Raw genomic sequence first — 21,535 nt, forward strand, 5'->3', positions numbered from 1 at the left:
CTTAGGGGTGATTTGATTGAGGCTTTCAAATACATAAATGAAAATAAAGTGAGCTACAAGATATTCTTCAGGTTGAATACTGTTAGTAGAACGAGGGGACATAAATGGAAATTAGAAAAAGGTAGCCTAAATTCCACACAGACATTAGGGAGAATTTTTTCATAAAAAAGAGTAGTCAGTGTATGGAATAGCCCACCAGGTCACATAGTAGAGGCAAAAACTCTTAATACAGTGTTACATACTGTCTAGTCTGTAGGTAACCAGAGCACTAGGTACAATTTAATTCGAAAAATGGCGAGCATTGTTGGGCTGAATGGCCTGTTCTCTTCATTATGTTATGTCATGTTATGTAATGTACAATATGCATTAAATTATCCTGGACTGTTTAAACGAAACACATGAAACAGGGCCCAATTTGTCTCCACTTGTTTTCCTATGTGGTACAAGTCACAATAGCCTCTTTTTTTGATGCAACTTTTCAAACGATTATGCCATTTGCACCACCACAGTGTGTTGAGTTGCTAAAGTAGGCTAATTGCCACTATTTAAGCACAGTCGATGATTGACAGCAATGATTATAAGCAACAGTCATGTGTTAAATTCAGTTTGATAACTTAACTACTGTGGACATGCGACAATATTTTAAAGGTTTTGTTAGAAGCAGTGGCAAATTAAAAAAGAGAGCAGTCATATAGCATTTTTTTTTAATGTATTCATGATTCAACGGATTGACTAATAATGGTCTTCATTCAAGATGTTAAGTACAATCAGGTGTTATTGTGCTAAAACAAAAACAAGCTTTATATGGATGCATTTTCTTTCTTTTTTTACAGCAGTAATGCTCAACCCTGGTCCTGGAGAGCCACAGAGGTAATGCTGGTTTTGGTTTTTTCCTTAAGATGAGCATGCTTTTCACAGCATTTAGACTACCATCCATGTTCACTTTCTGAACTGTTTGGACCTGAGTCTCCCCATATTAGATCAACTCATTGTTCTTGTAAGTGCCTCAATTAGAAACTCAATTGTATGATTAGTCATTTGACTGTGCTGTTGGAGTGTCAATGGGGACCCCTGGATGATAACTATTAAAATACAAGTTTAAATTCCTGCAGGTCATATGATTGCAACAAATTGGTGGCCCTATGCATGATGTCTTCAATCAAAACCAAATCGCCAACTCCAGATGTTGTTATGCAACCCCAAACTTGCACTGATCCACCACCATGCTTGACTGATAGTTGTAGAAATAGGCTAGTTCCAAAAGTCCTTCATTGCTTTGGCAGTGCAAGTACCGCCTTCTCTTTCCAAAAATCAAAAAATTAGACCCATGGTCCATAAAACCTTACTCCACATCTAAATTGTCCAGTTTCAGTGTACTACTGTACATTTTCTACTGTTGTATTTCCCTTTTCTCAATAGTGGCTTTTTGACAGCTATACACCCTTCAGACCCATAGCATTAAAGAAGTCCAACTGTCTTAAGTTTTTCTGCAACTATTCACAGCTGGGACCTCTTCACCACCAACAGCCTTTCAAGTTTCATACTGTAGGGACCACCAAGGCAGCCCCGCCCACTTTCCAAGATCCCTAGGCCGTGTGGCAAGATGTTGCAGACTAAATGCTGTTAGTTTCTAAAAATGTCCACGTATAATAGCAGTAAAGTATGCTTAGCAGTAGTTTATGTGTAGTCAATGAACTAATGATGAATTCACACCATGTGAGAATTCGCTGTGTGTGGGAAAGACCCCCTTGCACTGTGCTGAATAAAGACGCTCATCTCGCGGCTAAAAGAGCACACATCTTTTGAAACATGCATGGTATAAATGTGAGAAGAGAAACATAGTCCCCCAAATGTTACAATACATTATATCAAGCACATACGTCTTGCTTGAGTTGCGAGTGAGTCGAGCGCGAGCCAGACAGGCAAAAAATAAAAAGTGAATAGTTTCGTCGACAATGAGTGTTTTTAACGGTTAAGTCTGAGAAAATAATTCGTCTAGAACGACTCGATAACTCGATTCAATTTGTTGTACTGACTCGAACGTACATATTCATCTTGAAAAATCTTATTTCCCAATACCAGCTTTAAAACGAAACGCAAGCAAGACGAAAAACACAAAACCCGCCAAACTTTATAACGGTATTAGACTACAGCAAGGAGTATAGATAGTAAGACCTATCAAACATCATTGGTTGCTTAACGTAAATGAAGGAATAGGGAAACTGATCTGACTAGAGATAAGTTTGCTAAACTATTCACTGTCCATAAATTCTACAATAAATGATTGATAGCAGTGCGAGGTGCAATTATGCAGCCGTGAACTAACGTAACTGTCCCAGCGCCCACGTTGTGTCTGACAACATACATACCTAGCAAATGTATCTAATAAACAAGCCTGAGTACACGTTTCACGTACAGAAACATTTACAGAAACATTGTGTGCTGTCTGGCTACATGCAGCCATCAATGAGCAAGAATGCCGGGAACTTTCAGAAAACAACCCCATAGTATAATCAACTTCGTAGGCTAAATACAGTTACTATCTATACTACATGTAACCGCTACGGTGTAATAACCCAAAGCCCCCAATAGCATTACCCAAATTGATTCACCAGCAAGCAAGCTACACAGAACGCTGCTAGCTCTAGCTCATTCAACTAACTACATGAATTGACTACACGTTGCTGTTGAGAAGCATCACAGATAATTGCCGTCTAGGCCTGTGAGTCAAATTAATTTTCTATCGTTAAACCAATACGATATAGATCCCTTAACACTCTTGAGGATCCATCAACCTGTTCTCACAAAAGAAAAACTCACCTTCTCCTTTTTCACTTTATTTGGCATTGCGGAGATACGCCCTCCACGGTCTCCCTACCAACACACTCCAGCTACTGTCACTGCTTGGAATCTGAGTTGACAGGCTGTCGCTGCAGCTGTTTTCCTCGTCTCAGTCGAATTTGATAGGCTGCTGTCGGTCATGTGACGGCAACGTAAGCCAGCCACACACACGAGCTTTCGCGCGCTCACACATTTACTATCAAATCCCAAATCAGATGAATCAATATTGCCGGTAGTTGCTATTTATCGAGTCTACTGTGAAAATGATACTGTACGGCCTAGAAGTTGTGGAACTATGGCTAGCAAAAAAGGTAACAAGTACATTTTGTTCTGTAATTACAAACGGTAATTTTCTATTTACTTCTTAAATGTGTATTATAATTTTAACATTGATCACGCGCTTACTATTCTCTTAACACGGATCCGTTTTTAATTTGAATACAGTGACCACTGATCACCTTTAAACAGTTGAACTGTTGACTGCCTGCGTTCATTAAGTGATCAAACCATATAAACACAGAACACTGAGGTTTTCACAAAGAATGTAACTGAGTTGGCTTGATTTGACAGCTAATTTATTGTGAGAGGTATGCTATGCAGACAGCACGTTTACATTCCCAGTTTTATTAGTAAACAGCCAACAATTAGTCCGCATACATCTTGCAAGCTAATAGCTAATTCAGCGATAAATCAACATAAAGCAAACGTTTACAGACCTCGCCAAGGAACATGCTTTACAAATTATTCTAAAGAAAGCGATAAGCTAATCGGTATTTCTAAAACATATTTAACAGAGTTATTGTCACGGCTTATGAAGCTACAACAATAAACAACTTAAAAGATTACCAATATCCGAAAACTAGCTTCCAGCTGTTTTGCGATGACATCACGATTCCATGTTTTCAAGAGACCAGGGGTTAGCTTCATGGAATCAACTACAACAGGAAGGATGCACAAATATGTTCCTCAATGGCGGTAAAAAATTTAAAACATGTTTAAATAATGTTACTTTGAAGGTAGTCCGTATCAAATCCTGGTTGAGTGCAATGTTCTTACCGACGTACGTTGTACCACATATTAGTGACATTTCAAGGGTTTAAGTAAGGCGAAGTCATAAAAGGTTGCTCATTTTTATAGTACTGAACACTGACAGCCGTTTTAAAATAAGTAATTGCGGTTTACTGAGCAGTAACGCCACCTGTCGACCGTAACACACATTTCTGAAGGATGTTTTGTGGCCAGGCCATTTCAGATCTTTGTCAAGTGTTCTGGAGTGAAGCTTATGCCTAAACCGCATTATCACCCATGTTGTCAAATTGTCCTTCTTCGATCGGAAGTTTCCGTTTTTTTGGGATCTAGGAACCATCGCGTTGACCATTACACATTTGGTCATGTGCTTACATTTATCTGACTTAATCAACACGTAAACATTGATCCTGTTGGACCATGAAGTGTGTACATTAAGATTCAATTACCAGCTAACTATTGATCAAGCCACAGATGGGGTAATCATAACAAATTGATTTTTCTTCTAGTTTCCTTAATTAAAGTTACCATCAGATCTGTTTGGACCCATTGTCAGTATAAGCCTGAAATGACAATTACTGACTGCAATTCAAGAAAAGTATGATATGAATAATTTGAATGAATCATTATAATCACATTTTAACCAAGAAGAAGAAATAACACTTTGTAGGCTGAAAGGGTAAACTTTTATTTTATTACCACATTTTAAATCAATATATACAGTGTTTAAACTATGACATGGAATGACAAATACAAAAGGGAAGAGCAGAACATAAAATATAAATACAAAAATAAAAAAGAATGGAATGCTGTTTGGGCACACTCACACCCACAGCCAAGGAATGGGTGAATTAGTCCACCTTCAGAACCGTTGATAACAGGGATCACAAGGAAAACGTGCATTCCAGGCTCATTAACAATACTCAGAGTCAACCCTGCAAGTATTTACAGAACCAGTCTGAATTCTGCCTTTTATGTTTACACCATACAGCTTTTAGTCTACTTTTTAGTCTACTTCCTCCATCCTGGATGTATCGTCATCCCCCTCCAGTGGGGGCATTTCCTCGATGGGTGCCGTTGTGGTCTCCTCTGTGGATAGATCATCCTCATCAATACCTGGGGGGAGAAAGGAAATAAATAAATAAGTCAGATTCAACATTGAGCTACTTTCACACAGAGGGCCCTTGGGTATCCGTCACCTACAGTGCGACAATGAAATTTAGTGGTTCGTTTAAAATTAAATCGGCTGCTGTCACTTTTTGCTTGACAATTATTGGTTGCTTTATTTTATTTTTTAATTATTTACTTTTTTTATATGAATGCCTTAAATATAAACTCACCGAGGCCAAGCTTGATCATTCTGTAGATGCGATTTGAGTGTGTCTGGGGGTCATCCAGCGTGAAGCCAGAGGAAAGCAGGGCGGTCTCGAAGAGCAGGATGACCAGGTCTTTCACAGACTTGTCATTTTTATCCACCTCAGCTTTTTGCCTGAGCGTCTCCACAATGGGGTGGTCTGGGTTGATCTCCAGGTGCTTCTTGGCAGCCATGTAACCCATGGTGGAGTTGTCTCTGAGTGCCTGGGCCTTCATGATCCTCTCCATGTTTGCAGTCCAGCCATACGTGCTGGTGACAATGCAGCAGGGGGAGGACACCAGGCGGTTGGACACTGTGACCTGGAAACAAAAAGAACACATTATAGGCATACATTCAGTCAACACCCTCAAAACATAACGAATACACTGGCTGGTTTGAAACAATAAGATTTTGTGAAATCTCCGTAAAATGACAAATTTAAAAGGCCAGGTATAACTCCACTCATTTAGATTATTAAGGACTACTTTTTCCCCATAGCTAGTTGTGGGGTCTGCTCGAGGCACGGGTAATACGGAAAGAAAGAACTTACCTTCTCAACCTTCTTCTCCAGGATGTCTTTCATGATCTTGCAGAGGTTCTCAAATTGGGCCTTCTTCTCCTCCTGCTTCTTTTTCTCCTCCTCATCCTCAGGCAGCTCCAGGCCTTCTTTGGTCACTGACACCAGGTTCTTTCCGTCAAACTCCTTCAACTGCTGGACGCAGTACTCATCGATGGGCTCGATCATGTAGATCACCTCCAGGCCAGCCTTACGCAGGCGCTCCACGAAGGCCGAGTTTGCCACTTGGTCCTTTGTCTCACCTGCAAGAAGAGCGGGTGGAAATTTGAACAAAGCAGCTTTCAAAATTAGCTGCGTCAAAACACATCAGTCACAGTGGACAGAGAAGATTCCATCCATTCCAGGAGTTCATGGCAACGTCTCCTTTTTAATTCTATAGATAATTTATGTGAGCTGGAATTTGTCGGATTTCTTCATGAGCTCATGAATGACAGCTGAAGGCTTGTGTCCCTACATTAAAACTTTCACTTGCAATCTAATCTCCCAGAGTACAGCTGTATTATACTGCTAATTAACTAATTGAACCAGTCAGACTGGCAGAAAAATCCTGCATAGACATTGGCCCTCCAGCAACAGAACTGCCCATCCCAGTCTCGGTTTACGAGACCATTTCTCACCTGTGATGTAGTAGATGTGCTTCTGGGTGTCCTTCATACGGGTGACGTAGTCCTTGAGAGAGACCATCTCGTCCCCAGAGGCAGAGGTGTAGTATCTTAGGAGCTCAGACAGCTTCTTGCGATTCTGTGAGTCCTCATGGATCCCAAGCTGTAGAAGGTGTTTAACATAAGAACAATAAACATTTTTCAACTTTTTCCTCACAAATTTAAATGCCTAGTAGTATTTTTGTTGGTGCTCAGTTACAACCTGTGCTATCGAGTTGGGGAAACACAGACAGGCATGTGCTCTCCTCCAAAGAAAATAGTCAGCCCAGACATCATGAGTCAAAGGAAGACTATTTATAGGCAGCTTAGCATAAGGTCTTGCTGACACCCAGTTGCCCAGTGGGGGTTGCTGGAGCATGAGGAGACACCATCATCCCCACTGACGGAAACCCCCATTCTTAGGTAATGCTAGAGCCAACTGTGTATCGACTTAGGGGTTGCCGGCCAGTCAGCACGAGCATGATCTGGATTTCATACCAGAGCCATCAATGCAGCAGAACAATGCCTTATTAGGCCCACCCACCCAGCAACCCCAGACATTGAAATCTTTGCACAAGCAACAGCTTTCAAATGGTAAGCTTCTTTCATGAAACACCCCTTCCTGTAATAGGCAGACCATAGCCATACATTGGAGAATTACCTTTAAGCTGCTTAGCTCAGGTTTTAGAGAGCAAAATGGCGATACCTCGGCGGATTAGACAGGGTAGCAGATGGCCTGCCGTCTGTAGGAATGCTTACCTTGATGTTCTTGGAGAACTGCTCGTAGTACTTCTTGTAGTTGTCCTTGTCCTCTGACAGCTCTGTGAAGAGCTCCAGGCACTTCTTCACCAGGTTTTTACGGATCACCTTCAGGATCTTGCTCTGCTGCAGCATCTCTCGGGAGATATTCAGGGGAAGGTCCTCAGAGTCCACCACACCCTTGATGAAGTCTGTCAGGGGGAAGCAATTGTGGATATTAACAATATTGATTCGGGCTAGTCACCTCAAGTAGACCAATTACTTTTGGATCATTGTCTGAAACAAAGTAAACTTTGCATTAAGATAACTCTTTTCAGAGATTTTCACTCAATGTTCACTTTTATATGCTTTTATATATTATGCTTTGATGTCACTAATGATTTCCGCCTTATACCATTTTAATATCCACCAAATAACAGTACACCACTGATGCCTATTTCTTAGCAGGTACAGACTACCATTTCATACACAGTAACATTGACCTCTAACCCACACATTATCAAAGTCCAAGACACTCACTGAGGTATTCTGGGATGAGCTCATCGCAGTTGTCCATAATGAAGACTCTGCGCACATACAACTTGATGTTGTTCTTTTTCTTCTTATTCTCAAAGAGATCGAAGGGAGCACGCCGTGGTACAAAGAGCAGGGCCCTGAACTCCAGCTGACCTTCCACCGAGAAATGCTATGGAAGAAACCACATTATTAAATATGTAACTTTCTACTAATGTTAGAACAGTCCTGCCACTCCATCACAGCCTGAAATATTAGAGGATGCAATACACAACATAATTTCTCGCTCCCTTGTGATATTTACCCGAACATGTGAAACTTCAAAGTAGAAATACTACAATAGAAGTAGGCCAAATGCCCTCCAAAAGTATCTTCAGAAGTATGGAATGCATATGGAATGGAAGTTAAAACTCACCTTCACAGCCAGGTGGTCCTCCCAGTCATTGGTCAAACTCTTGTAAAACTCTCCATATTCCTCATTGGTGATGTCATCAGGGTTGCGTGTCCAAAGGGGCTTGGTCTTGTTCAGCTCCTCCATGTCAATATACTTCTCCTTGATCTTTTTCTTCTTCTTTTTCTTGTCATCCCCACTCTTTTCTTGGTCTTCGTCATCATCAGAACCCACATCCTCAATCTCTGGCTTGTCATCCTCATTCTTGTCATCCTCTGCTTTCTCCTCTTTTTCCTTGTCCTCCTCTTCAGCCTCATCATCACTCACCTCTTTGTCACGTTCCTTCTCCACCTGCATTGAGAATTTTCCATATGAGGAACCACTGAATTTGTAATAAATTCTCTGTACCTCCCAAAAATGTGATACTAGCAACAGTACTCACATAGAGAGTGATGGGGTAGCCAATAAACTGGGAATGCTTCTTCACAATCTCTTTCACCCTGCGCTCTTCGATGTACTCTGTTTGGTCCTCCTTAAGGTGCAGGATCACCTTAGTTCCACGGCCAATTGGCTCAGCTGTGGGACAACACAATGGGAAAGATGAGTGCGTGTGAACAACTACATCACCATTTGATAAACTATGCACATTACCAGGGAGTACACTGCATCACTGTGATATTCATGTATACTGCCACTCTATCAAATGTGTGAATAATCAAAGCCTCCAGAAAAATTTTAGGTAGGAAAACTGATACCATCGGTAACAGCTGAATGTAGAACCAAATTATACTTGTCATCCGACTAGTTCCAACATGAACTTTGAAAATCTCATCCCTACTTCCTAGGTATACGTAGAAAAAGGGATGTCCTTACATGAGTCCACTTTGACGGTGAAGGAGCCCCCAGCAGATGACTCCCACGCATACTGCTCGTCGTCATTGTGCTTGGTGATGACGGTAACCTTCTCGGCCACCAGGTAGGCAGAGTAGAAGCCCACACCGAACTGACCGATCATGGAGATGTCAGCACCAGCCTGCAGGGCCTCCATGAAGGCCTTGGTGCCTGACTTAGCAATGGTGCCCAGGTTGTTGATCAGGTCAGCCTTGGTCATCCCAATACCAGTATCAGTGAGAGTCAGGGTGCGCTCCTCTTTGTTTGGAATAATCTCAATCTTCAGATCTTTCCCTGAGTCCAACTTGGATGGGTCTGTGAGACTCTCATAGCGAATTTTATCCAGAGCCTAAAAAATAAAAATTATTTTTAAAAAGTAAACAACTGTTGGGAAATGCTTTTAATATATATCTTAGCACTGACCATGCAGTGGGAGAAAACCTTATGGCTACAATTACATCCAGGTGCTAAATTACCATTGGATCAATCGTTACACTAAACTAATGCAACCAAGGTACTTTGCCTCTTAGTCATTCAAAATTCAATATCATTGATTTTGTATGTGAAGACTGTTCTGACCGTGCCAACAACAAAGAGTGTACTCACATCTGAGGAATTCGAGATGAGCTCTCGCAGGAAGATCTCTTTGTTTGAATAGAAGGTGTTGATGATCAGAGACATCAACTGGGCGATCTCTGCCTGGAAGGCAAAGGTCTCCACCTCCTCCTCCATGGGCTGATCATGTGCTTCAGGCATCTGGAAGGAAGGTGCACACAAGACCCCTCAGGACTTCTGAAGAGACTCATTTCAAATGCAGATATATTCAAATTTCTAAAAACAGATTATTTGCACACCATTGCCAGACTTCTGTGACCCTATTTTGAATGACACCTTACTAAGAAGTCAAACCAGAGATCACACATGTCTATGAAGCTCAGAACATGATATTAATTATATTATATATATATATATGTATATGTTATACACATTATATAATATCATAATATATTATATATATATATATATATATATATATATATATAAGAGCTCAAGTAATTCTAATCTGTTGATTTCTACCTGTGGTTAGTATTATTTACATCCACATAAGGTTTATAGCAAGGAAGCACATTTGATGATAATTTTTACTACTCCCTAAAAGAAAAACAAAATATAAGAATATAATATGAAATCCAGTAGTTGTGCATCATTAACATTAAATAAATTACTAGCATTCCTCCAGCATATTACAAAAAGCCAAGCATGATCCTTGGGAAAAGCTTGTTAATTAATCAGTTCTGTGGAACACTATGCGCATAACATTTTTTTGTGTAGGTCAGCAGCCACACAGCTGCATTATTCTGAGGCTAATGTGCTATGCATTTGGGTGCACAAAGTACACAGAAGCAGCATCTAAACAGTTATCCTAGCCTCGGGTTCTCTCTGCATCATGTACAGTCCTTTCATGAAAGTTAACACATCTTGTAAGCATTCATAAAAATGACAGCTATGATATGTTGGAAATATGCTTACATTCTGTCAGTCCAGATGTATATTCACCTGCAATACCTTTCTATATGAGGATATTACTTGGGGGCAACTTGGACAATAACCTTATAGGGACATTGCTTTCGCTCAGGTTTTACAAAGATTATGATCATAGTGCATTATTATTTGTAGTAAGCATATCACTGGGCTATTTTTTAAAAAAAAAAAGATGAACTCAACATATAAAAAACAAAAAGCCACAATGTTTCCATTCATGTAGCTTGAAAGATTGAAAGTCATGGCGATGCTTGTTTGCAGGTGAAACCATTTTAGTTTCCTTCACGTCGATAAATACTTAGGAAGAGGCAAAGAATTTCCACCCAGTGAGATCAAAATTAATTTGGTAATGTACTGACCACAACCTGATAATGCTACCATAAACGGTTTTTTTCTTAGCCACTCATATCATCATAGCGTGTATATTTATTATTATTATTATTATTATTATTATTTAAATCGCTGGTAATCATTCTGGAGATTTCAATAGTACTGAACACGCGACTGAAGCATATAAAAAAGTAGAATACGAAGGGGAAATTGTAATTACGCGCCTTACCTTTATTACAAAAGAAACTACCTAATTATTTTCCGACGTCGCATAGTGTTCTTTTACTTAACTGTGTTAAAGAATTTCATTCTTGGATGCTATGCACGTGCACGGATTTTTCTGGAAATTCGGTTGTGCTAAAAAGAAGAGCAGCCACACGTCTGCAGGCTGATGCCACCTACCGAAGCACATGAATCATAACAAGCTTCTAGAAACTACTAGCTAATGTTTGCTAGCTAGTCTCCCAATATGGGTGTCCTTTTAACAGTTAACACGACAATGTTCCGTGTTTTAGACTTAGGTTTTAGCCAGGTGAGAAAGTGGCTCTATAGTTACTAGCTGACAATCTGACGTTGTTGACGACGTGCAGTCGGCTAATATCACGTATCTCAGAAGAGACAAGCAAGCATGCAAACTGAATCTAAAATCTAATGTCGAATTCAGGCATCTGGGAAATAATTCTGTTCAATAATATTTATTAGTTATGAAATATTAGCTACATACCATTTAGCTATCCACATTTATTATACAGGCGAACGCTAGCAATATGACACTGACAGTTTCTGACTGTAGCAGATCGGAATTACAGGAATTCCAAGAAAAAGATCTACAGTAGCTCTTAACGTTACACAATTCCATAAAAAAAACTGTTACATTTAATGCTGGCTAATTTCGAGAGAATTGACATGTGACTCAGACAAATATATATCATAAAAGTAATTAGGTATACATTTTTTAATTTAATTAATTGTATCTATCGAATCAGCAATCTTAAGGTTTGGTTTAGCTATGTAATGTAAAATGATATTAGTTCGGCCACCGTGTGCATTTGGCACTACTGGCTGATAGTTAAAAATAACTTAAATAATTTAATGGATTTCACTTAAGAAGCTTGCAAACTACTTACCTCGTAGTTACTCTTTGAGGTTTGCTATATAATACACAATGTTCCGAAACGGTGATACTGCCTGTATGATGCTGTCTTCCACAGGGAACGTTACCAGCTTTCTGGTGAATGCAGTGATGACAGTCCGAACGCCTCGTGGCTGCTTTTATAATGCTTCTGATGGTTCGAGAAACATCCCCATTCCCCACAGCTTCTAGAAACGTCTCGAAGCTTCCTAGTTCTACGTTACACACGGAGGTTGGGATGTCAATCATGGTGCGTCCGTAGCTGAACGGATTTTTTCAGTTCACGCCTCTTAGCGTTCAGGACTTATGGGGAAGGCGGGGTCAGGGGAGGGATTACAACTGGATGCAGATAAACGTAAAACGTCGGCCACTCCCATTTAAAGAAAGGAAATTTATGGAAATTACGAGAACTGCTTGTTCATGTAAATCGAAATCAACTATTCAAGATTCTTGAATCTTCTATGTACACGCTGCCTCCTGTAAAAGTTCAATTAGCATTTCAGAACTGCTTCGAAGTATTTTAGCAGACTTTAAGCGCAAGATGCTTTAATCGTTTATACACCTGTGTTTGTGTGTTTCTCAAATGAAATCTGAAGCAATTCAGATCAACACATTTTAAAACACTTACTCATCTTAAATAAATAAAAAGCATACAATTATTACACATACAACATGCAATATTTTAAAACTATTTTATTAGAAATATGTATAACATGTTTATAAAATGCTTTACAATTTATAAAAGTCTTGTAAAACAAGTCAGTTCCCTATCAAAGTTCTAATTTATTGCTTCTAGCATTTGACTTGTGTCGAGTCACATGTTGCAAAGTTGAGGAGGTGTAAAACACAAAGCAACACATTTTAACACAGGTGCAAAGGCAACAAACATGATAATACAATTAATTATCTACACATTATCTGTATTTGTCATTTGGGGTTTATTGATATAAAATAAAAAAAGATGTCCTAAAAAATAAAAAAAAATAAAAATAATTCATGTGTGCTTTCAATCAACTTCTTCCATTCGTGATGTGTCATCATCACCCTCCAGAACAGGCATCTCATCTTCACTGGGTTGGATAATGTCTTCCACAACTGCTTCATCATCATCAATTCCTAAGCAGAAAAAAGTAAAGACAATTTAATTAGAACCAAGTGTTCTCACATTTTTCAAGTCCATGCAGGTTTTCTGTCTTCATTCAGCTGTTACATCAATAATATTCTCTCAAAATAACATTGGCAATAAAATCACTGGAAACTATTGGAAGTTTTTTTTTTTTTTGTTAAAATGTCTTTCATCCCATACCAGTCCCTTCCTGTGTTTCCCTGTTCTAAATGAACCACAGCTTATGAGAATGCAGATAACTGTATTTTTACACAGAATATAATGTTGATTGTGAATAAATCTTGAATAAAATGATTTTTTTTATTTTAAAATGTTTTATTCATATGATGGATATGAGGAGACTTACCCAGGCCAAGTTTGATCATCCTGTATATGCGGTTAGCATGTGTCTGAGGGTCTTCCAGCGTGAAACCAGAGGAAAGCAGGGCAGTTTCGAAGAGGAGGATGACCAGGTCCTTAACTGCTTTATCATTCTTGTCAGCTTCTGCCTTTACCCTGAGCGTCTCCACGATGGGGTGTTGGGGGTTGATCTCCAAGTGCTTCTTGGCAGTCATATAGCCCATGGTGGAATTATCTCTGAGAGCTTGAGACTTCATAATCCTCTCCATGTTGGCAGTCCAGCCATACGTGCTGGTCACAATACAGCAGGGGGAGGACACCAGGCGGTTGGAGACCGTGACCTGGCATCAGTAAAAGAAAACAAGAGAAAAACAAATGTGATCAAATATGATGATTGTCACCTTCTACACTGACAGGGTGGTTTTCACTGGGTTTGAGAAAAAACACAATGCCATTCTGTTGGGTGTCCTTCTCATATCAAATTTCCTATATAAAATTCCACATATCCACCCACAGCGATTTTTGGAGTAGAAAGGTTAGCACTTGTACCTTCTCAATCTTCTTGTCCAGAATATCCTTCATGATCTTGCAGAGGTTCTCAAACTTAGTCTTGAGCTCCTCTTGCCTTTTCTTCTCTTCATCATCCTCAGGAAGTTCCAAGCCTTCCTTAGTCACGGAGACCAGGTTCTTCCCATCAAACTCCTTCAGTTGTTGGACGCAGTATTCATCGATAGGCTCAATCATGTATATCACCTCCAAGCCTGCCTTCCTCAGACGCTCCACAAAGGCTGAGTTGGCCACCTGCTCCTTTGTCTCTCCTGTGGGTGGAAAAAGAATCCACAGGGTTAGATTATACGAGTTGCAAGCCTTTCTCAATTTATAATTGAAAATACAAATTGATAATATTACAGAAAGGATGACCGTTCCCCAAAAGCGCTCACCAGTTATGTAGTAGATGTGTTTCTGGTTGTCCTTCATGCGAGAAACATAGTCCTTCAGGGACACCATTTCATCTGAAGAAGTGGAAGTGTAGTAGCGGAGAAGTTCTGATAGCTTTTTACGGTTCTGAGAGTCCTCGTGAATGCCCAGCTGAAGGAAACCATGAAATCATTATCAGATATATTGAAACATTCAGATTATTATTGGGGAAAAGAAAGTACTGGCAGTAAATTGATACGGAAGTATGTGACTGAATGGATTGCTCACCTTGATGTTCTTGGAGAACTGCTCGTAGTACTTCTTGTAGTTCTCCTTGTCCTCAGACAGCTCAGTGAAGAGCTCCATGCACTTCTTCACCAGGTTTTTACGGATCACCTTCAGGATCTTGCTCTGCTGCAGCATCTCTCGGGAGATATTCAGGGGAAGGTCCTCAGAGTCCACCACACCCTTGATAAAGTCTGTTGAAAGACATTAAAAATTGTTTTGAAGGTTATGGCCTGGGCATAAACAACTGTAAAAAAAAAAAGGTAGAAAACAAGATGAGGTACGCACTCAAATATTCAGGCATCAGCTCCTCGCAGTTGTCCATAATGAAGACCCTGCGCACATAGAGCTTTATGTTGTTCCTTCTTTTCTTGCTCTCAAACAGGTCAAAGGAGGCTCTCCGGGGAACAAAGAGCAAAGCACGGAACTCCAGCTGGCCCTCCACAGAGAAGTGCTGTAGGTGGGAGAGGTATTTACGTTACAACTACTCAGAAGCCATGCGACATAATGACATTTTGTATACCACAGCCTGGTTGTTGTAATTTGTAGACCACAGTGGTATCCAATGCCCCTTGTTTTCTGCCCCAGAACTGAAACACGGCTATGATTCAAATTTTGGAATGGGCAACACATAAATATCAAATTAGTGGAGAAGTAAGTTTGTGTTTTGGTTCAAGGTACCCAACTTTTCCTCCCTTAATGTTGCTCCAAAAAAGACTAATATGGAAGATAAGGATATAAGAGCAAGCTTTGCTAATGAGCATTGTTTTGAGTTCAAGGACTCTAAAGGGTGAATATAAAGGGTGAAATGGCAGAAGATTTCTGATATCACCCATCGTATGACACATTGCTAAGAGACGGAGATACAACCTTACTCAAATTGATATGAAAAGAGAGGAAGAGGCGACTCATCCACTACCTCTAGGAGCTGTAAATTGGCAGGGGGTGCACTGACAACCTGGTGGAAATTCCTTGGTGGTTGCAGCCTGATTTTAAGCTGGTCCAGCTTGATTTAAGATGGTCCAGCTGGGTTGAAGCTGATTTGGAGATGGTCAAACTGGAAACAAGATTATTGAGATAGCTGGCAAGACCAAGTCCAGCTGGCACAGACAGCAGACCAGCATCAAATTCCTGATGGCATCCAGCTGGAGCAGAAGGTGGTTCCAGCTAGATTCCATCTTAGGCTGGTACCTGGAATTTCCACCAGGGGAGTGAACCCTCCCACCCACCGTCTTTTTTATCTGGGATGGTGAGGATGGTAATGCTTACGTTACATAACAGTCCTTGCTAGGCTGGCCTAACAGTCAATGCTAGGTGACACGTGTAAACGGAGAATCTCTGGAGTCAACTTGAGACCACAATGCGACCACAACAGCTTGTTAATCTGTGTCTAGGTCATAGGTGAAAACAGTACATTAGCCTAATAGCCTTATAAATAGCCCAATAAAAAATTGCAATGAACTTATCAACATAATGTGCATCAAGTTATCCTTGTCCCTTTTAACTAAAAGTTTTGTAGTAAGTTTTCTAGTAGCCAACTGCAGTGGCGCTAGAAACTAACATCTCTCACCATGAAGGAAGTGAGTTTCAAAAGCAAAGCCCCATCTTGGCCCCTTGGGGCAGACAGAGGGCACGAAAGTCCACATAAGAGCACTCACAAAAATGCTGTTTTGACAATAGGATAGCCCTAAGCCCTCATGGACGTGACGGGAATGTTTTATTCTTCATATTGCTCCAGCTGAACTTATGCTTAGCTAGCCTCACATGTGGGTATTTCATTTGTTTCTGCCACTGTTGCAATAGCAGCAGATGAAGGGAGCAATAGTAGAGAAGGCAGTATTCTTGCTCATACTCAAAGAGATAGATTTTTGCATGCCTTGAATTTATAACAAGGTGTGGCTACTCCATGGTTGGAGGCAATGTCTCTAGCTGCACACTCTAGAACAGTTAATGGAATTTGAATTTCCATCAAACATTCTAGTTTTCCTAAATTTCCCTGGAGCCAATTATTTGACTCTCAGTGTTCATGCCCAAATTTATCCTACTTCCACTAACCTCTGGATTTTTATTATGATTACAGTATATAAAATTGTAGCCCGGGTTTAGTCAGTTTTTGACTGGTGTGACCCTTCAGATAAAATAATTTCACATGCAATAAAGGAATGATATTTCGGGCTATGAAATCATTTTTGAATATGGTCAATCATGAAGTGCTGGAACCCTCACTTTAATCACAATACGGGATGCATCTTAAAGTTTAACCTCACCTTCACAGCCAGATGGTCCTCCCAGTCGTTGGTGAGACTCTTGTAGAACTCGCCATACTCCTCGTTGGTGATGTCATCAGGGTTGCGAGTCCAGATAGGCTTGGTCTTGTTCAGCTCCTGGGCGTCAATGTACTTCTCCTTGATCTTCTTCTTCCTTTTGTTCTTTCCCTCTTTTGTGTCCTCATCCTCGTCAGATCCCACATCCTCAATCTGGGGCTTGTCCTTGTCTGCGGCCGCTGCATCCTTCTCCACCTCCTCTTCTTTCTCCCCTTCCTCGAGGTCAACCTCCTTCTCCCGCTGTTTCTCCACCTGCCAAGTGACAGAGAGGGAACTGTTTCATAACTGCTCAGTTTGAGACCCACTCACAAGCTATCAACTGCCAATGAGAGAATTCTCTCAGAACTTACAAAGAGGGTGATGGGGTAGCCAATAAACTGCGAGTGCTTCTTCACAACCTCCTTGATACGTTTCTCCTCCACATATTCTGACTGATCCTCCTTGAGGTGCAGGATGACTTTTGTGCCACGACCAATAGATTCACCTTCAAAAAAGCACAGCCAAGGCAGGGCATTACTGTACCTGATTGCAGAATGTTTCAATAACAGACCCAGTAGTCATAGCTATACAACTGTGTGAATGCATTGAGCTGGTCGAGAATATATAGCACATCATTTCTTGTTAATTTCTGTGAAGTTTTAGCGTTTATGAGCAGGCGCCCTCATTGTGCATTAAGGCACATATTTACACCCATTCAGCTTAGCATTTTACATTAAATATCTTTTTGGTTGCTTACCAGTGTCAATTTTAACAGTGAAAGAGCCACCAGCTGCAGACTCCCACACGTACTGCTCGTCGTCATTGTGCTTGGTGATGACAGTCACCTTCTCGGCCACCAGGTAGGCAGAGTAGAAGCCCACACCAAACTGACCGATCATGGAGATGTCAGCACCAGCCTGCAGGGCCTCCATGAAGGCCTTGGTGCCTGACTTAGCAATGGTGCCCAGGTTGTTGATCAGGTCAGCCTTAGTCATCCCAATACCAGTATCAATGATAGTCACTTTGCGAGTGACCAGGTCAGGAATTACATCAATCTTCAGCTGCTTACAAGACTCAAGCTTGCTGGGATCAGTCAGGCTCTCATATCTTATCTTGTCCAGAGCCTGTCAAGGGAGGAGAAAACAAGTACATATGTTATTATACCCCTGTATTTTCTCTACATAGTTGTCCGTTTACTACAATATCTGTCATTCAGATTCTATTTAATCCCTAATTATAGAATATATTGTTTTATGTATATTTCTTATGACCAGTTTCATGAAATATTAAATTGGTGCTTTTTTGTGTGCCGACATGTTATATTGTTTGAAAAGTTGATAGTCCGATCCATTGTTTAAGGAAGGTGGACTACCTAAAGCCCTGTTATCACAGTCCTCAAAAAACTGCTGGTTTTCCACCCTCCCTTTGCCTGGGAATCAAGTGTGAAACAGTCAGTAGCACTCATTTTTCAGTTAATTACCTGGGAGAAAAGAAAACCAGGGCCAGACTTTGGTCTGAGGGCCAGATTTGAGTATTCATGACCGAAAGAAAACTCACATCTGAGGAATTTGAGATGAGCTCTCGCAGGAAGATCTCTTTGTTGGAATAGAAGGTGTTGATGATCAGAGACATCAACTGGGCGATCTCTGCCTGGAAGGCAAAGGTCTCCACCTCCTCCTCCATGTGCTGGCCAACTTTCTCTGGCATCTGGAATTAAAAGTGACAGGTATTAGTTCCACACTGCTCCATGCTAATATATGTTTTCCCATTGATTCTTTTATCACCAAAATGCATATTTTTGCCTGCATTTGTGACCCTGCATTTGTGTTTTAAGCCATACAGTAAATAAATTAGCTAGTGATAAACGTAATAATACCGATAAAAGTAATAATAGTAATTTGTTATGTAAGAGTGTACTTGTAAGTCGCTCTGGATAAGAGTGTCTGCTAAATGCCTGTAATGTAATGTAATAATGGCGCTGTGAACCATAGTGCAGAAACTGCAGATGTCACTGCTGTCAATCAGAGTCAGGGGTCTGGGGGTGTTACTTTCAGTCGTCTTTCAGTTTGAACAGCTGCACCAACGTCATAGCACCTCCCCACCCCCAACCCACCACCCATCCTCTGGTCTGTCCATGCTTCTAGCCTGATATTTTTTTCATTAAAGAAAAAATATGGCTCTTTCCTAAATTTAAGAAGGGGATTTTGACGTTGTTCCCTTATTGGCCGGAGAGGTACCGCACTTCATATTTACTTGTAATAAAATAAACGGTTTATTTAAACAATTTTTTATTGCTTTTTATAATGACAAATAATTGTTCAATGGCAGAACATAAAATATGTAGTAGAGATCACAGAAAGCAATTTCTTGCTATATAGGTTGAAATTTACCAATTTGCTTTTTGTATTTTTTTGCTTTAAATAAAACTCTTCCTTATTATCTCAAAATATATGTCTGCTTTACAGTGTCGATTTCTTGTTAACAAAGCCTTTTCCACTGCTGAATTTTGGATCATTTATCATATACTTTATCTCTGATACTACAGCCATGATATTCCTTGAAGCTCTGTTTCTGCTGATTACATGTGCTGCTCAGAGGGAAAGGTTGAGAGAAGCATGCTCTGTCTGTGCATTTCTGCCTTGCAGTAGAGCCTCAGTCTGCTACCAAACTCACTCTTATTAAGAGAACAACAAAATGATCACCAACTCACCAAAATCAACATTAAATTACTTAAATCATTTGAACTCAGCATCTCACGTGTCTGAAATACTTAATTTTAAGTAAAACAAAATGCCACAGATATAGTATAAGTACGTGTAAAATAGTAATTTATAACTGATACAAAGGTTTGTATTCTGTAATTAACAAACAGGCAAAGGATTTGGGCATGAATGACAGCCAATGTGACTGTGTCCATATCTTAATTATTCCCATGACTGTTAGCCTGAGCTAGCAACCAAATTAGCTGTGAGCAAACCACGTTTAGCAGCCATGCGGTGTCACGCTCACCTTGCTGAAAGCGCTGAAATGCGTTCCCCTGTTTTGTAGCTCGCTCTACAATGATTCTTCTCCTGGTGCAGTTCAAGGTTCCTTTAGTTCTATGAGGGCACCCACTCTGGATCCTGTCTTTTTATAGCTGGGTGGGCTTTCAGGAATAATTCATTGAGAAAGTTCCAGAAGGTATGCTCTCTGTAGAGGGGGAGGCCTAAAGAAAGAAACTGAAGCCGGGGCTGCGTTCGCAGCTGCCAGAGTTGGTCTTTTTAGGGCAGTGGAGTCACAGGCCGGGCTGCCAATCACCGTTGGACCCCCCCACCCCTCCCACACCCCCATCTATCTGTGCTGTCTTTCGCTCTGACAACCTCATGGCTGTCTGTGAGGACTCACGCCACATGGCCCTACAACCCTATCAACCACACTTAAGTGTGACAGGCCTCTTACAGATAAGTCCATGTGGATTTTCTTTCGCTGTGAGACTACATGCACGAAAAGGACATATGTGCATATATCTTGGCACCTAGATTCATACTTATTTGGTCTAATTAAATCTTTCATAGTACTTTCTGCAACTTTAATATAGTTCATGCTATACATGTTAGACCAGACTTCTGAGAATGATACAGAACAAGTCTCCAAACTATGCCCATGAGCCAAATCTATCCCTTTTTATTTTGACTATACTGATGCTAGCAATGGAAAAATCTATAATATTATTTTCCTAACCGAACACAGAAAATTAGTCAAATCAAGTCCAATTTTACACACTGCTTAACGTGTGAGACTTCTGAGGAGATGGCTGTAACTTAATGTGGAGGACTTGAAAAGGTGTCTTCACCTACTGAAGTTAACAGGGCCTCACTTGAGAGGTCTTCATTTGCGAAAATGTGCTTGAGGAGGTGACATTTCTCTCACAATTGTGACAATTGTCTCATTCTTACCACACGAGGGCGCCAATTCCAGAAAGCAAATCAGTAAATCTCAACTCTAGAAAGGCATTATCTTCTCCAGTGTCCTCCCTTCCTAAAATGAGACAGCAAGAATGTAATTCTACTACTGACAACTTATCTGGCTTTTTAAAATGTTTTTTCTTTTTTAAATAGAGCTTATTTGCTTGGAAATAATAACTCTGTCTCATGTGGATACAGTGATAGCCGTTGTTATGTGGCCTACACTTCTAGTGTTTCTCCCATCACGTTCACCTTTCCGATATACTACTGTGGATTTGAATTCTTCATGGCTTGGCACTGTAAATTTGTCCCTACATGCAGCATGCCCTCATTTAGGCCATGGAAGGGGCCTGTGATGATACTGATGATCAGTCCTACTGGGCACACATCTGGCACACAAGGTATGACTTTATGTGCCTCTCGGCCAATTTTTCTTTTTTATGATGTGGATTAAATTTTTTGGGCAGATCTAAATAACCAAAGAGATGATGATCAGGATACCCATTGTTAACTTATATATTTTTCATGTTTTTCCTCCATTTTCTCTCAATTTCCAATGCCAAAATGTGCTCACCGCAACTGCTGTTGCTAATTTTGGAGGGCCAAAAAAACAAGCATATTGC

The 21,535-nt window shown here is 40.4% G+C and overlaps 3 protein-coding genes across 3 annotated transcripts in view; all 3 read right to left on the reverse strand.

The window, feature by feature from the left end:
* The window catches only part of LOC135257055 (serine/threonine-protein phosphatase 2A 56 kDa regulatory subunit gamma isoform-like), a 50,255-nt gene extending 47,320 nt beyond the window's left edge, over positions 1-2,935 (reverse strand). The window contains exon 1 of the mRNA XM_064339458.1: positions 2,821-2,935. Within this exon, the coding sequence (XP_064195528.1) occupies positions 2,821-2,847 (27 nt within the window). The 5' untranslated portion in view covers positions 2,848-2,935. The remainder of the gene's footprint in view (positions 1-2,820) is intronic.
* Positions 2,936-4,530: 1,595 nt separating this feature from the next.
* LOC135257056 (heat shock protein HSP 90-alpha) lies at positions 4,531-12,223 on the reverse strand. The gene is made up of 11 exons (XM_064339460.1): positions 11,993-12,223; positions 9,600-9,749; positions 8,976-9,342; positions 8,545-8,678; positions 8,127-8,453; positions 7,718-7,883; positions 7,199-7,389; positions 6,416-6,563; positions 5,772-6,040; positions 5,208-5,541; positions 4,531-4,983 (listed from the first exon to the last, which is right to left on the reverse strand). The coding sequence occupies exons 2-11, from the start codon at positions 9,747-9,749 to the stop codon at positions 4,874-4,876; spliced, it is 2,196 nt and encodes a 731-aa protein (XP_064195530.1). The 5' UTR covers positions 11,993-12,223; the 3' UTR covers positions 4,531-4,873.
* A 452-nt stretch (positions 12,224-12,675) lies between these two features.
* On the reverse strand, positions 12,676-20,181 carry LOC135257057 (heat shock protein HSP 90-alpha 1-like). The gene is made up of 11 exons (XM_064339461.1): positions 19,978-20,181; positions 18,526-18,675; positions 17,726-18,092; positions 17,340-17,473; positions 16,933-17,241; positions 14,954-15,119; positions 14,669-14,859; positions 14,404-14,551; positions 14,012-14,280; positions 13,470-13,803; positions 12,676-13,113 (listed from the first exon to the last, which is right to left on the reverse strand). Exons 2-11 carry the CDS (start codon positions 18,673-18,675, stop codon positions 13,004-13,006), a joined length of 2,178 nt encoding a protein of 725 aa, XP_064195531.1. The 5' UTR covers positions 19,978-20,181; the 3' UTR covers positions 12,676-13,003.
* Positions 20,182-21,535: the final 1,354 nt, after the last annotated feature.

Source organism: Anguilla rostrata, chromosome 6, assembly GCF_018555375.3.
Source record: "Anguilla rostrata isolate EN2019 chromosome 6, ASM1855537v3, whole genome shotgun sequence".
Classification (NCBI taxonomy): Eukaryota; Metazoa; Chordata; class Actinopteri; order Anguilliformes; family Anguillidae; genus Anguilla; species Anguilla rostrata.

Coding starts and splice junctions, on each gene's coding strand:
- LOC135257057 (XM_064339461.1), bottom strand. CDS start 18,675: ATGCCAGAGAAAGTTGGCCAGCACATGGAGGAGGAGGTGGAGACCTTT. Junction 17,474..17,725: donor CACTGTTAAAATTGACACTG/GTAAGCAACCAA, acceptor GCTTTTTTGAAG/GTGAATCTATTGGTCGTGGC. Junction 14,860..14,953: donor GCTGATGCCTGAATATTTGA/GTGCGTACCTCA, acceptor GTCTTTCAACAG/ACTTTATCAAGGGTGTGGTG.
- LOC135257056 (XM_064339460.1), bottom strand. CDS start 9,749: ATGCCTGAAGCACATGATCAGCCCATGGAGGAGGAGGTGGAGACCTTT. Junction 7,884..8,126: donor AGGACCACCTGGCTGTGAAG/GTGAGTTTTAAC, acceptor TTTCTTCCATAG/CATTTCTCGGTGGAAGGTCA. Junction 7,390..7,717: donor GCTCATCCCAGAATACCTCA/GTGAGTGTCTTG, acceptor TCCCCCTGACAG/ACTTCATCAAGGGTGTGGTG.